General features: G+C 40.6%; 1 protein-coding gene across 1 annotated transcript in view; it reads left to right on the top strand.

Moving 5' to 3' along the window:
* GRM7 (glutamate metabotropic receptor 7) overlaps positions 1-14,359 on the top strand; it is a gene marked incomplete at its 3' end in the record, with an annotated part of 813,045 nt that overhangs the window by 526,116 nt on the left and 272,570 nt on the right. Inside the window, exon 7 of the mRNA XM_081247592.1 lies at positions 5,994-6,133. Within this exon, the coding sequence (XP_081103718.1) occupies positions 5,994-6,133 (140 nt within the window). The remainder of the gene's footprint in view (positions 1-5,993; positions 6,134-14,359) is intronic.

Raw genomic sequence — 14,359 nt, 5'->3', positions numbered from 1 at the left:
GTGTGTGTGTGTGTGTGTGTATACTGAAAAGTGATTCACTGAATCACTTTGCTGTATACCTGAAACTAACAAATAGTAAATCAACTCTACTTCAATAAAACATTAATTAATTTTTTAAAAAAGATAACCCTGGGAAGGTTACAGCATCACTTCTGAGGTCTTATTGCCAAAATACATGACCTCCATCTAATGTTAACAAACACCAGACATCAAAACTGAAAGTCATTTTACAAAATAACTGGCTAGTACTCTTCAAAAAGTGTTGAAGTCATGAGAACGACCGATGGAGGAATTGTTCCAGACTAGAAGAAACTAAGGAGACATTACTATTAAATGCAATGTGGGAGCATTGATTAATCTTAAACCAGAAAAAGGATATGAATGGAACAGTGGAGGAATTTTAATAACATTTGCACATTAGTTTTAAATAGCATTACATCAGTGTTAATTTCCTGGTTTAGATAATTATGTTATGGTTTAAAAAATCTTGCTTCTCTGCTTGTAAATAATAATCGACTTAAACCCACAATATTGTATCAATCATTCAGGAGTTACCTAGTATCTGGGTGAAGAAGAACCATATCTGATATTGGAACCAACAGTTTCCGAGCTAAGATGGAGACAAAAATAACTATAAATACAACCAGAAAAATAGTTCGACTACAAATTATCTTTTTTTCGTAGTTTCTTCCTTATCTTACAGAATCTCCTAAAATATATAACAAATTTTCCCAGAAAAAGCACACATAAATTTCATTACATATCCTGGGGTCAGTTTCTGGGCTTTGTATGCTGGTCCATAGATAAGCAACACAATTCTTTGGCCAGTAACAAAGAAGAGTCATTTTGAGAATATTTTTGGTGATTCTCATCTGATTCTTCTTCTAGATAGCACTTGCAGACTTTGGTTAAGACGGGCTTACCACTGATGAGCCAGAGATGCTGAGCTTCTGATTGGACACAGGCCCTAAGTTTATCAAATGATTATATGTGCCAGAAACTGTCCTAAGTACTTTTTCTGTATTGGCTTCTTTAATATTCATAATACTAAATGGCTTAGATACTGTTCTTTTCCTTTTTTTTTTTTAGCAGATAAAGAAACTGATTCACAGAGAAAGTAAGAATCATGATGTCTAAAGCCACACAGTTACATATTGATGATGCTGTAACTGGTACCTAGGGTACCCAACCCCATGGCCTGCTCTCTTGACTTTTATTAAGTGTCTGAGAGAAAGGGCTTATTACAGCATTCCTGCTGTTCCATCTTGGAACACAGGTTCTGTGGGAGCTCACAGGCAGGGCCAATCCATTCCCTCTCTTTGTCATCATTGTAGTCATGCTCTGTTGTCAACATAATCTCCTTTTCTCTAAGGGTATTCTTTCTGCCGTATGGACAGACAGGCAGGAGACTCCCAGAGCCGTGTGACATTCATTAATGTTGGGACTCAACAGTTTTGTGAAGCAGAAAAAAAGAAAACGGTGTTAGATTTAGTTAAGTGGCTTTCATGTCGCTTTAAGTGAGCAACTATTAGGGTGAAAAGAAGCTTGAAATTTTTTTACTCATTCAATTTCCTGACTTTTAGATAAAGGAATCACATTTTAGAGAGAAGAAAATATTTGTCCAACCACAGCTAGCAAATGACAGAGACAGACCTAGAACTCAGGTTTCTTTCTAGTCCATTGTGAAAAATGTAGCCTCTCTTCTGCATGTTTTAGAAAAATCTTGATGTTTCTTGGTCTCAGTAAGCTTAATCGTGCTCTTCTGTTACTTCAGAACAGAATTTTCCATACCCCTGGGAGCTCTGTTCCAGACCAGTAGTGTACAGTTTAATAACTCCGACCTTCACATTTATGAAAGCGTCAATTTAGGAAGTGATAATAGAATGCTCTAAAAGTATTGCTACATCTTCAGCCATCACTTAACCTCCCCTTGTGCACCAACAGAAAAGATGGCTAATTATGTCATCCCAAATGAATGCAATGTCCTTAGCCTAAATTTGAGTTATCTTGATGTTGGATGTTGGCCCATCCAACCAGATGTCAATATTTGTCAATTTAACAAATTTGTTGTCTTGGATACACAGCCTTAGAGAATTGTTATATAGTGAAGTCTTTTAATGTGAAGCCTGTCTGTACCTAGATTTACTCCTTTCCAGAAAACAAATTGGGTTGGGGTATATTTTATAAAGATGGCATATCTCATGTGGTCTTCTTGAAACAAGAAGTTAGCTTTTCTTCATCGAGGGTGAGATCTGTATTCCCCCCACCTTGAGTCTTAGTGAGCCTGTGGCTAATACAGAAGTGGCACTATGTGACTTCTACGGTACAAAATGCCATAGGGCTTCCTCATGGTTCTCTTGTGACTTCTGTATTACGAACACAGCTACCACATTAGGAGGAAGCCAAGAAGCCAAGGGTCAGGCTGCATGTGGGTGCTCCAACCATAGCCCCAGCTGATGTGAGTGGACCAGAGAGGCACTGTTTCTGCCAAGCCCTGCCCAAATTACAAAATACAGATTGTCTTTTTTTTTTTTTTTTTTGAGTGCCACGTTTTAGGATAGTTGGTTGAGCAGCAAAAGGTAACTGGAACACGAATCAAGGTAGCCTTTCTGGAATCTGTGTATGGGGTAGTAAGAAGAGAAGAGAAAACCTGTCAGGTCAGTACTTTGATGCTGAAGACTGTTTTGTCATCAGAGCATCGTATATCTCCAATCCTTCTTAATCCAGGAAAAAAAAAAAGGAATTTCACTCAGATACTCTCATCTGGGAAGGAGATTTCCTACTTGAGTGCCTTCTCTCAGCCATCCTCTCCTCTGAGTATCCCATCTGGTCAAGTGGCCCTGTTTCCTTGACTTTAGGACACTTGTGTTCCAGCCCTGATACATTGTGGAGGTTCCTGCAGAGGATCGCTTCTCCTTTGATAACTTATTTATTTTCTCTGGATTTATTTGACCCTTATTATTATCATTATTTTTTTTTGGATATAGAGTTCATTGAACACAATCCCTCTTTTTCTCTTTCAAGAAGTTCAGGGGGTGATGTTGAAAAGGAGTTGTGTGGGAAAAAAAGAACTACCTGAAAAATGCCAGTTGCATTGTAGAATCCATCAAAAAGGTCAGAGCCACACCATACATTGTTACACATCACTTAGGTAATGTATTCAGCTCTTCTGCCTTATTTCTTCTAAGCATGAACTTTAATGAGAATGGAAAGGGCAGCACAAGAATCATTTTTCCTCGCAAGGATTGTTAAGGAGAGAGAGAGAGAGAGATGAGGCAGTATGTACCTTTCTGATGAATATTTACCTGGTGGGCTGAGATCCTTTGGAGCCCCAGGCCTCTGATATTCTTCCTCCATCCTCTCAAAGACTCTGAAAAGCTCACGTCCTATTAATGACTAGAAGCTGTAGAATTATAGCAAAGCACAACATGAATCCTAGTATCCAATGTGAAAGAAAAGAGAGGTGAGTATCTGAATATTAATGTCTTCCTGAAAAATAATAAGAACCACTTCTGTTGATTCCTCTACAGAGAGGGCTTAAAGGGGTGTCTTTGTGGACCATGGGGATAGTGTCTAGGTGAAACAGAGAAGAAGCAAATTGAAATGGTGCCCTTGGCCACACACAGATTCAGCCACAGATTCAAGTTCGTAGGATGAAATCAGCGTTGCTCATAGATGAATGCCCATTCCCAGAGTGGATTCTAGCCTGCTGTTTGAAAAATTTTAAAAATGTTTACACCAATGGAGAAATGTAAATTAAATACCAGTTAGGAGAGACTCCTTTGATGCATTGGAAAGCATTATTGGTCTGGGGGTCTGACGGCATGCGTCAGGGTCTGGTCCTGAGATATTAGCAAAGAAAACAATAATAAAAGTGAAACCTATAAAAAAAATCATGGCCATCTATTGAGCATTTATTATGTAAGGCATGGGACTAAGCACCTTGTGTACATTGTTACATTTAATTCTTACTAATCCTATGACAATGGTATTAGTGACACTCAGAAGTAGAGGAAGACTGAATAATTTGATACAGGTCACACATACAGGTAGTGGTAGACCTGGAATTTAAACCCTTTCTAGGGGATTCCAGAGCCAGTTATTGTGCACTATTCAAATTTAATGAGTGGAGTGGGCCTGAGGCAAATGATTGCCCTCTCTGAACCTAAGTATACTTCCTCACCTGTAAAATTAGGAAGCTCATTGCTCTGTGTCCTCCAGGTTTGTATTAGTTTCCTATTGCTGCCATTAAAAGATTGCCATATATTTGCTAGCTTAAACAACACACATTTATTATCTTATAGTTCTGTAGTTTGGAAGTCTGATACAGGTCTCTCTGAGCTTTAGTTAAGGTGAAGGCAGGGCTGGTTCCTTTTAGAGGCTCTGGGGGAGTATCTGCTCCCTTGCTTTTTCTAGCTTCTAAAGGCCACCTGCACTTCCGGGGCTCAGGACTGCTTCCTTGCATCACCCTAGCCTCTTGTTTTCATCCTCACATCTTCTCCTTCCTCCTTTGACTCCTGCTACCTCTTGTAAGGGCCATTGTGATTACACTGGGCCCACCTACATTATCCAGGATAATCTCTCTCATCTCATGACCCTTCACTTAATCATACCTGCAAAATCTCTTTGCCAAGCGTGATGACATTCACAGGTTCTGGGGGTTAGGACTTAGACCTACCTGGGGAACCATTCTGCAACCTACCACAAGCTCTGATTTTTTTTTTTTAATAGGCAGAAGTGTCATAAAAGTCTGTGTCTGACACTTGTAAGATAGTGTGGAGTTCCTTTCAGCTGCCCCTGTATCCTGCCTACATGCTGGACCCTCTCTTCCAGCAGGGGTAACTTTCAGCCCAGGATTGCAACTTCATATGCCTCTTGTCATGCATGTATTGTTTTTTTAACTTCGTTCTTGTGTTGAGTGATTGTGTGGGATCACTGTCAGTGTCATGCCTGCTTCCTTAGTGTAGACACCCTTTTTTACTGTTTCAAGCGTCCTCTCTCCTGTCCAGTTAACGTGCCTTAGTTCTTCTTTCATCCATGTCATCAATGCAAATACTACCTTGGCCCAAATTCTGCAGAAGCTAATGACTACTAGCCAGATGCAGAGTTCTGCCACCATTAGAATCTGACATTTTTGTTGTTGTTGTTGTTGTTTTGTTTTTTTGCGGCACGCGGGCCTCTCACTGTTGCGGCCTCTCCCGTTGCGGAGCACAGGCTCCGGACGCGCAGGCTCAGCGGTCATGGCTCATGGGCCCAGCCGCTCCATGGCATGTGGGATCCTCCCGGACTGGGGCACGAACCCATGTCCCCTGAATCGGCAGGCAGACTCTCAACCACTGTGCCACCAGGGAAGCCCAAGATAGACATTTTAAATAAGACCCAAATAGAAAATTGAGAAAGAATCCATTGTTTATTAAGCATTCACCAGGCAAACTGCTAAGCATTTAAGACTGGTTATCGTTTAAAGCAAATTAGAAATAATGAGCCAAAAATATTTTTAAAATGCAGTGAGTATTCAACCATGTATGTAAGTGAACTTTTGAGCTTGTTTTTTGATTCTCTTGTATTTCATTTTTAAAATGTATTATTTCTTGAAATGATTCTTTATTGACGACAATTTAGTGTTTGATGGACACTAAAATAATAATAACAACAACAACAAAGCTTAATATTTTCTCTTGAAAGTAATGCATTTGATTGTTATTCCTTAAAAGAGAGGACAAAGTATAATAAAATATTTTAAGATATTAAAAAACTGAGCTGTTCAAAGGGGGAAGCAGGTTGTCTTCCCACCTTTCATAATTAGCATTCACAGACCATTGTGATGACTTGCCTAGGAATTTCAGGGGGCATCTTGGGGGAACCTATTAAACAGCAAGGCTACTTCCTAGCTACCTTGTTCATCACCAGGTCTCCAGACCATTACCCAGGAAGCAAGAGATAGAAGGAAACTCGTTTAACTCTAAAATCTGTCTTTGTCTTGTCTTCACCAGGCAGCGCAGGCACCCCAGTCATGTTTAACAAGAATGGGGATGCCCCTGGGCGTTACGACATCTTCCAGTACCAGACCACAAACACCACCAACCCTGGTTACCGCCTGATCGGACAGTGGACAGATGAACTGCAGCTCAATGTGAGTTTTGCTTGTTCCTCTTCCTTTGCTTTTGTGATGAATGAACAGACTCTTCATATGCTCCCTGAGGCAGACGTTTCTTGTCTGTATGTTTGTGAGCATCCACAAGTGAACATACAACTTGTTACGGGCATCAGCAGGGACTGATGACCAATAATAATACAGCAATGATAGCAATGATGATGGCGCAGATAGGAAATGTGTGTGTGGTTCATGCCTGACGTTATGTTCAGCAACGATGTGAATTATCTCGTTTAATCTGAGGCTCTGATTGCTTTACAGACAAGTTACCAGCTAATACTTTAATACTTTGAGGAGATCTTAATCTTGGTCAAATTATTTTTCCCTTCTGTCCTTCATTCCTTCCTTATTTGCTGGTGTTTTTTGGGGTTTTTTGTTTTGTTTTGTTTTGGTTTTTACTGAGTCACTTTGGCTTATACTGAGAATCTCTGGGTAACATCAGTGTTAATTTCCATAACCACGCCTTCTTTCTGTAAAGCATGACCTTGAGTGAGCAAGCACTTCCTTGTGCAAGGTTATGTCAAAGTTCACTAGCCAGAGCCCATTAGGAAGTCATCTGTAGTCAAACACAGTTAGGTTTCTTTAACTTGCTGCATGAAAAACAAGCTCCTGCCACCAAAGTTTCTTCAGGATGTAGGAGTTCAGATGGGATTCACTGTAGAATTTGGGCTGAGTTGGGCATTTCTAAGAAGGTTTTAGGAAGCAGGGATCAGTTTTGGGTTAGGTCATCTTAGAAAGTAGAGACAATTTGATAACTCAGTGTCTTGGTGATTTTGATCTAGAAGGTGGGACGACAAAAGCTGGGCAAGAATTGTCACTAACAAAAAAACAGTAGACACTTATGTGAACTGGAAAAGGGAGATGTTTAGTTACTTTTGTGGTTGCAGAGCATCCTTGTTTGTGTCTAATTTCACACATGATGGCAGAGTGACCTTGTTTTGTCTTGTTCCACCATCATAATGGAATGGCCTTGTGTGATTATCATTTACATTCCCCTGAAGCGGTTCTGTTTGGAATATGCCTGCCTAGGTGTTAGGTGACAGCTTTCCAACCACCTTTTTAAGTTTTTTTTTTTTGGTCACTTTTTTAATATTTCAGGTTCAACATTCAATAATGTGCTTCTAATAATACTTACAATGCCCTATTTGAAATTAATGATTAGTTTAAGTGAATATACCCAGTCTTCCCAAGGAATAAAGAACACATGGGCTAGGGTCCCTCCACCCTGGCTGGGCCCAGCACAGATAGAGCTCAGCACACCATGCATCCCCTGCTTTTCTTCCCCTCCTGGGAGGGAACTTAAATAGGCCAGGCCTGAGCCTGGTGGCTGAGGTCCTGGAGCCTGGGGGTGATGGCAGAAGTCAGAGCAGCAGGGGTGCTGCAGGGCCTTTTCTGCTGAGATGTGCTGGACCGTTTACACTTCAAGAAGTTCTACAGCAGATCCTTTGATGTGGCATCAAGCTTGAGTATGACATTCACCGGGGATATTGTGGACAGGTATATTGGGTAAGGCTTATAAATCAGGTAGGGCTCGCCAAGGTCCACAAATCTACTTTGAAATAGTAATATACACAAACACGATTTCCTTGTGTCCAGCAGGGCCCTGCATTATTATGCGTTCTCCAGAGAAACAGAACCAAAAAGATAGATAGATAGATAGATAGATAATAAGAAATTGGCTCACAATTCTTATGAAGGCTGAGAAGTCCCAAGATCTGCACTTGGCAAGCTGGAGACCCAGGAGAGTTAATGGTGTAAGCTCCAGTCTGAGTGTGAAGGCAGCAGAAGACTGATGTCCCAGCTCAAAGATAGGCAGAGAGAAAGAGGATTCTCTCATATTCGGACTTTAATTCTGCTCAGCCCCTCAGATTATCTGAGGCACACATACACTGGTGAGTAACTGCTTTACTCAGTCACCAATTCACATGTGTATCTCATCCAGAAACTCCCTCACAGACAGACCCTGTATAACGTATAACCAAATACTGGGGCACCCCCGTGGCCTCATCAAGTTGACACATACAAAGAACCATCACAGGCCCTATCCCAGAAAAGTCCTTCTAATGCCTCTTCCAAACCTGGAAATTATGCCATTAGCCTTTATTGGTGTACACCTTAGGAGGCACTTTGGAAATGATTGAGATCAGGGCTTTTTGAGAGCAGAATGCAAAATTGATATCTAGGGGGCAGTAGAGCTTGGGTCGTGATTTTTAGAAGAAAGGATTGTGCATAAAGGGGGGGATTGATGAAGCCATGACAGGATGTTTACCTCCTTCGTACATTGTCCTGCGTGGCTCTGCTTGTATCTGTCCTGTTCTTTCTCTCTCAAGGTCCGCCATCCCAGTGAGCTGACGGGAAGATTATTCTGTTTGGTTTGTATTTTAAGCTTTATATGAATTGTATCTTATTAGCCATTCAACAAGTAGGTTTTTTTGTTCGTTTGTTTGAAAGCATCTGTCATGTGATAAGCATTGTGGGAGGCAGTATGTACACAGTGGAAATCGAAATAAACATGGTCCCTGTTTGCACATAATTGAACATCTAGGGCAGAGTTACATGGTAAACAAGAGATACGTGTGTGTGTGGAAATTCCCAAGTGTGGTAAGAGGCAGGCTGGGAGAAGGAATAATGGAGGTGGAGAGGGGCCTACTGGATGAGGAGCAGATGATGGGGGGAGAACGAGTGATCCACGGAGCAGGTCAGGAGGCAGACACTGCCGTGGTATAGCTAAGGGAGGGGACAGGGAGGAGAAGTTAGGGCAGTAGGTAAGAGCCAGAGCAGGCAGTCCCTTGTAGGCCATGGTAAATATTTCTAAAATTTTATTCTGAGTGCATTTCAAAGCCACAGAGAAGTATTAAGCAAGGGAGTGACTGGATCAGAATTAGGAATAAAAATTATTTTGTCTGCTGAGAAGGTAATGAATAGCAAAGGGCAAGCATGGGAGTGGCAAGACCAATTAAGAGCGCACTGCAGTTGTCGAGCTAAAATACAATGGCTTAGTGAGGGGTTCTCAAACGTCAGTGTGCAACATAGCCATCTGGAAGGCTTGTGAAAACACATATTGCTGGGCCCACCCCCAGAGTCTCTGATTCAGAACATCTGGGAGTGGAAGGAGGCCCAAATATTTGCCTTTCTAAGGAGTCCCTGTGTTATGCTGATGGTATTTACTTTGAGAACCACTGGCTTAGAGAGTGTGGTAATAGTGGAGATGTAATGAAATGAGTGGAAACACACACACACACACACACACATATATATGTGTGTGTGTGTATATGTATATGTAAATCTATAATTACATATATATCTTATAGGAAGAATAACACAATTTAGTGATGGATTCAGTACTGGGATTAAAGGGAAAATAATACTGGGTTTGAAGGAAAAATAATCCAGAGTGAATCCCACATTTATAGGTTGAGGCCATTTGGATACTATAACAAGAGATTAGGGAGACCCCTGGGAATGGGAGGAGAAAAATTGAGAATCCCAGTTGAGTCTTCCCAAATATATGAAAGCCTAATGAAACGGATATAAATCTGAAGCTCAGAAAAGAGTTTCAGGTCATAGTTATAAAAAAAAAATGTAAGTTGTTAATCTATAACTGGCCTTGAAATCCATTAGAGAAAGAGAGAGAGAGAAACTGTAATAGCAGAGAACCCAAGGCCTTGAAAAACCTCATAGAAAATGACACAGTTCCAGTCCAACTACTCTAAACAGCACCCAATTTAAAAGATTCTGTTTCGTTTGCCTGGCAAGTTGGGCTGACCATAAATACTTTGGACTTTTGTTTTTGTTTATGGAAGCTAGACCAGGGATGTATGCTTGACTTAGCACTGAATAGGAACATTTCTGATTCTACTTTGTCATGCTGAGAGTGGTATGGCAGGAAGAGCAGACAGGACCACGAGTCCTCAGCTGAACCCAGTAATTGATGCTCAGGATAGCATGCACCTTAAAGGTACAAATGGCTGAGCCAGGAACAGGGACAATTTTAGACCTGTGAAGGGCTGGGTTAATTCAGAGGGTGGCCCCTGTGATAAGTGGCCTTGGAAAGAGGTTACCATGTTAATGCCTTTTATGGGCTCCTTAAGATACTGTAAAGTCCAATTTGAATCACTAAGAGAAAACTAAAATGGAGGTAAATGCAGTGCTCAGAGGGCACTCCACCCTTCTCACTGAAGACCCGGGCCATAGCCCATAGCCTATCCAGTGGTTGGTATCCTGTCCCTCCAGCATCACCGTGCTCAAGATATTACTTTTGCTCTAATTATTCTGATTCACTTAAAAGTTCTGTGAGAGTGAATTTGGGGGAAGCTTAGTTTTGTAGGTTTGCTTTCTCCTAGTCAATGAAATAAAACAAAGTATGTCACGTAACAAGGGTACTTCTCATTTACAGACTTGGGGGTACTCTTTCAATCCCCAGTTAGATCATCTCTAGCAAATGGAATTTTCTGGAGAGCTTTCTCTGTTGTCAGTAATTGCAAATGAGTTTCTTAGGTAAGAAGTCAAGGTTTTAGAGTCTTATAATCCCAGGGCTATAGACCAGACTGCTTGCCATTCTGTACCCGATCCTCTGGAATTTAGATGCCTAGGAGTGCACTGTGTCTGTTACAGAATGCCACCCTGAGCCCTCACTGGCGGAGTAATAGCTGTAGGCCCTGTCTCCTCTCAGGCTAACACATGACCGCATGGTTTGCTACTACAATATTTCTGCACCAACAAGAATTCATCAGAAGGAAATCATTAAGAGCAAAGCCATTCACTCTCCCACTTAACCAACCACCCCTACAGAAAGAACCCTGATTTATTTTCTCAGGTTTGTACAGTATGATGCAGAGATTCCAGAAAAAATTTTTCCTGGCAGAGAAGCAGGCAAAGGGATAATGCAACCCTATCCATTGCTCGTCTGCAGAGTGTCAGGAAGGATGGAGCTCCTGGAGATGCTGGGAGAAACGAGGGGCACGTCCCTGCCCTTGGAGTTCCCAGAATAGGATCAGGGCTCTGTAATTAATAAATTGCATTTACAGCATTAAGATAGGTTCTGATTTAAGGCACTGACTTATATTTGAACTGGAATTTGAAGGGTAAGTAGTAGTTCCCAAGATGGAGAAGAGGAAAAAATATTTTAAAATGAATAATGCAGTCCTGTTTAAAAATTGGGATGGGGAATATTTTGGGAAAAAAGGCAAGAAATGAAACGTAGATAGTTTAAAAACTTATAAATTTATAATGTGAATAAACTCTACATCTGTTTTGCATATTAGAAACAAAGGTGACTTCTGTCATCTTACAGTTACTTGCAATTAGTAGGAAATTTAGATACACCTAAAATGTTCTTTTTTCAAATAACTGACATTCTTTAAAATCCCAAATTGTTGATTAAAGTTAAAAAAAAAAAAAAAACTACTCTTAATGGGCAGCTTCCTACAGTGAACTGCACACTCTCTTAAGTGGAAGGTTGAATAAATATCACTTAACCTCTATTGGCACCTCTGTCATCTGCCCGTATGTGGGCTAGTCAAACTTTGTGATCTTCTGAGGTGTGGGGGGCTTTATAAGTGATTTGTTCCCTGTTGAACTGACTTTCCACCTAGGGACTGAAAACTCCTAAAAGAATCTATGTTTTAATTATTGTTTCATGTACCTAGTAGAACTAGTATCTGGAACACAGCAGCCATTTGGGCTTGTTGTTGTTGTTAATATATAAAGACATGTAAAATTAGCATGTACTCTTTTTAATGGTAGACATTTTCTACAGAAAGCAGCCACAGCACACTTCTTCCCTCTGGGAAGAGCGCCCAAGCTTCTTTTAGCCATGTGGTCTGCCTGGTGTAGTTCCCGAGTCCAGGGGCCACACCTGATTTAGCCTAAGCCAATCACCGTGGCCATAGTGATGATGGACGGTAAACTGTCCAATCAGGATGAACCACTGGAAATCCGCCAGCCAATCCAACACCTCCTATTTAGTGGGTGTGGCCCTCAGGAGCCCCAGGGAGCCATTTGCAGGCCACAGAGCCAGGAGCTCCAGGGAAAATGAGGCAAAACTTAGGGAAACTAGGTGGAGGTGACATCCTTTGAGCCCTAGGAAACCTTTACTGGAAGCCATTTATAGCCCCTCTGGATTGTTCCCTTATCAATGAATGAAGGCGACTTAAGTGTGATAACTTTTCTATCTACTATCTCATTCACTACAGCAATCCAAAATGAAAAAACAAAAATGTTTTTGTTTTAATGTGCCCAAATTGGGGGAAATAAAATGTCAGCCTACCCTCAATAAGCAGAACTTTTTCAGATTTCATTAAACTGAGATGATAAGAAATTAATTTTAAGAGTTGTGATTTTGTTAAATATTGAATCTTTCACCCCAGGTAGAATTTAGGCTTTCACGCGTGTTTAAAGACATAAAAAGTACGGTTGATTGCTGCAATTACTGTTTAATCCAATTATCTCTCCCCAAATCAAGACTTGCTTACAGTGCCCGTAAAACTACTAATCACTCTATTGTTTCATAATTGCAACAGTAAAAATGTTTTAGAAGTCTAATCACACTCCTAATTTTCAATGTACTGCGTGAGATATGGGGTAATGGATAGCCATAATCAATGCTGACAAAGAGAAAAATATGTAAGTTGTCAAAATCTAGTACTTCTTTCAGCTTCAGTGTGAAGGCTTCTTTTACGGAATCACTGTATTGTTCATCATAATTAATGGCTCATATCTTATAATTTATAGTTTTGTTATCAGTGATTGGGGCTACAGGTTTGCAGCTAACCTGATTAAATGGATCTGAGTCTCAGCTCTGCCACTTACTAGCTGTAAAGCAGGATTACAATAGTACCAATTTCATAAGGTTATTGTTAGAATTAAATGTAGTACTGTATGTAGCACACTTAAAACAGTGCCTGGCACATAGTAACTATTCAACAAATGTTAGCTACAACAGCAACAGTAATAATAATGTAATATCCTTAGTTTATCGCCTCATCCATAACTGTTGAAAATGTCGGTTTCTAGTACTCAGCTGTATTTTTTTCTTCTTTATACCATAGCACCTAGCATAATACTTAGCATGTAAAAATGGCTTGTTTTATATTAAATAGATGAGTAGATAAGCAGACAGTTGAATTATGTTATAAATTACTTAGGGCTGGGCTTGTCAGTTTTGATTTGTCAGAATTCCCTGTGCTTGTTGCATGAATGGATGAGAAGATGTATCCAGAATTCTACTGCAGTCAGCAATTCCATGTGATTCAGGGATCCATTCAAGACCTTGGTTTACCAGACAAGTTTCTTAAGAATTTTACAAGTGGTCTGAAAGCTGGCTCACACTGCAAGGTACTCTTTTGGTCTCTGAATGATAAAGCCAGTCAGGAAGAAAGGAGGAAAAGGGATAAAAGAATTGGTTTTAATTTTGTTCCAGTTGTTCTTTAGGTTTAGAAACCTATCTGTGGCTATCTGAGAACACAGAGTGGGATTATTATTCTTGAGGGATCAAGCAGCGGAGTCAGTGGCTACTTTTTGTTGGTGAAAGTGAATTAATTCATAATCACACCATTAACACTGGTCCCATCTGCTGCCTGCCTGCCTGCCTCTCTAGGTTTTAATGCTGCGTTAGAGAAAGGGTCAAAACAACAAAGGATTTAGGGTCGTGGGGCTCTGGTTTATAACCATGGTCCTGCCCAGTCCCTAGGTCTGTGAACCAGGACAAGGACAGCCTCTCTGACAAGATGGCATTTAACCTGAGACCAGAGCACCAAACGTTATTTCCGTTTGTCAGCATCTCTAAATCTGTGATATTTTACACAGGACGTGTACCAATCCGGTAGAGTATGTACTGCTTTCCAGTTGTCAGCCAACTTGACACTAGAGATCTCAAACAGAATACAAACAGCAGGTGTGTTTAAAAACTTAATTCCTTGCTAATATTTTAAGAATCAAGAAATTTCATAAGAATGACTGTATTTTTGGCTTTTCTTTTGAAAAATCAGATAAGACAATAATATGCCTTTGTCCCATGCAGTAACAGCTAATTGGATCTAAGTAGAGGCTTCCCACTTCAGACACGGTGTGTGTTCTCCATGTCACCACAGACCCCACTATCCCTTACTGCCTGACACCCCACTAACTCCACCCACTCACCTCATTCCTTACACCCACAGGCATCTCATTTCATTCACCTCATCTAGACTTAGAGTAGTTTCTAAC

The sequence above is a fragment of the Mesoplodon bidens genome (genome assembly GCF_964165515.1).
Source record: "Mesoplodon bidens genome assembly, chromosome: 10".
In the NCBI taxonomy this organism is placed as follows: Eukaryota; Metazoa; Chordata; class Mammalia; order Artiodactyla; family Ziphiidae; genus Mesoplodon; species Mesoplodon bidens.
The sequence above is the reverse complement of the archived record's forward strand: the minus strand, read 5'-3'. Positions and strand labels throughout refer to the sequence as shown.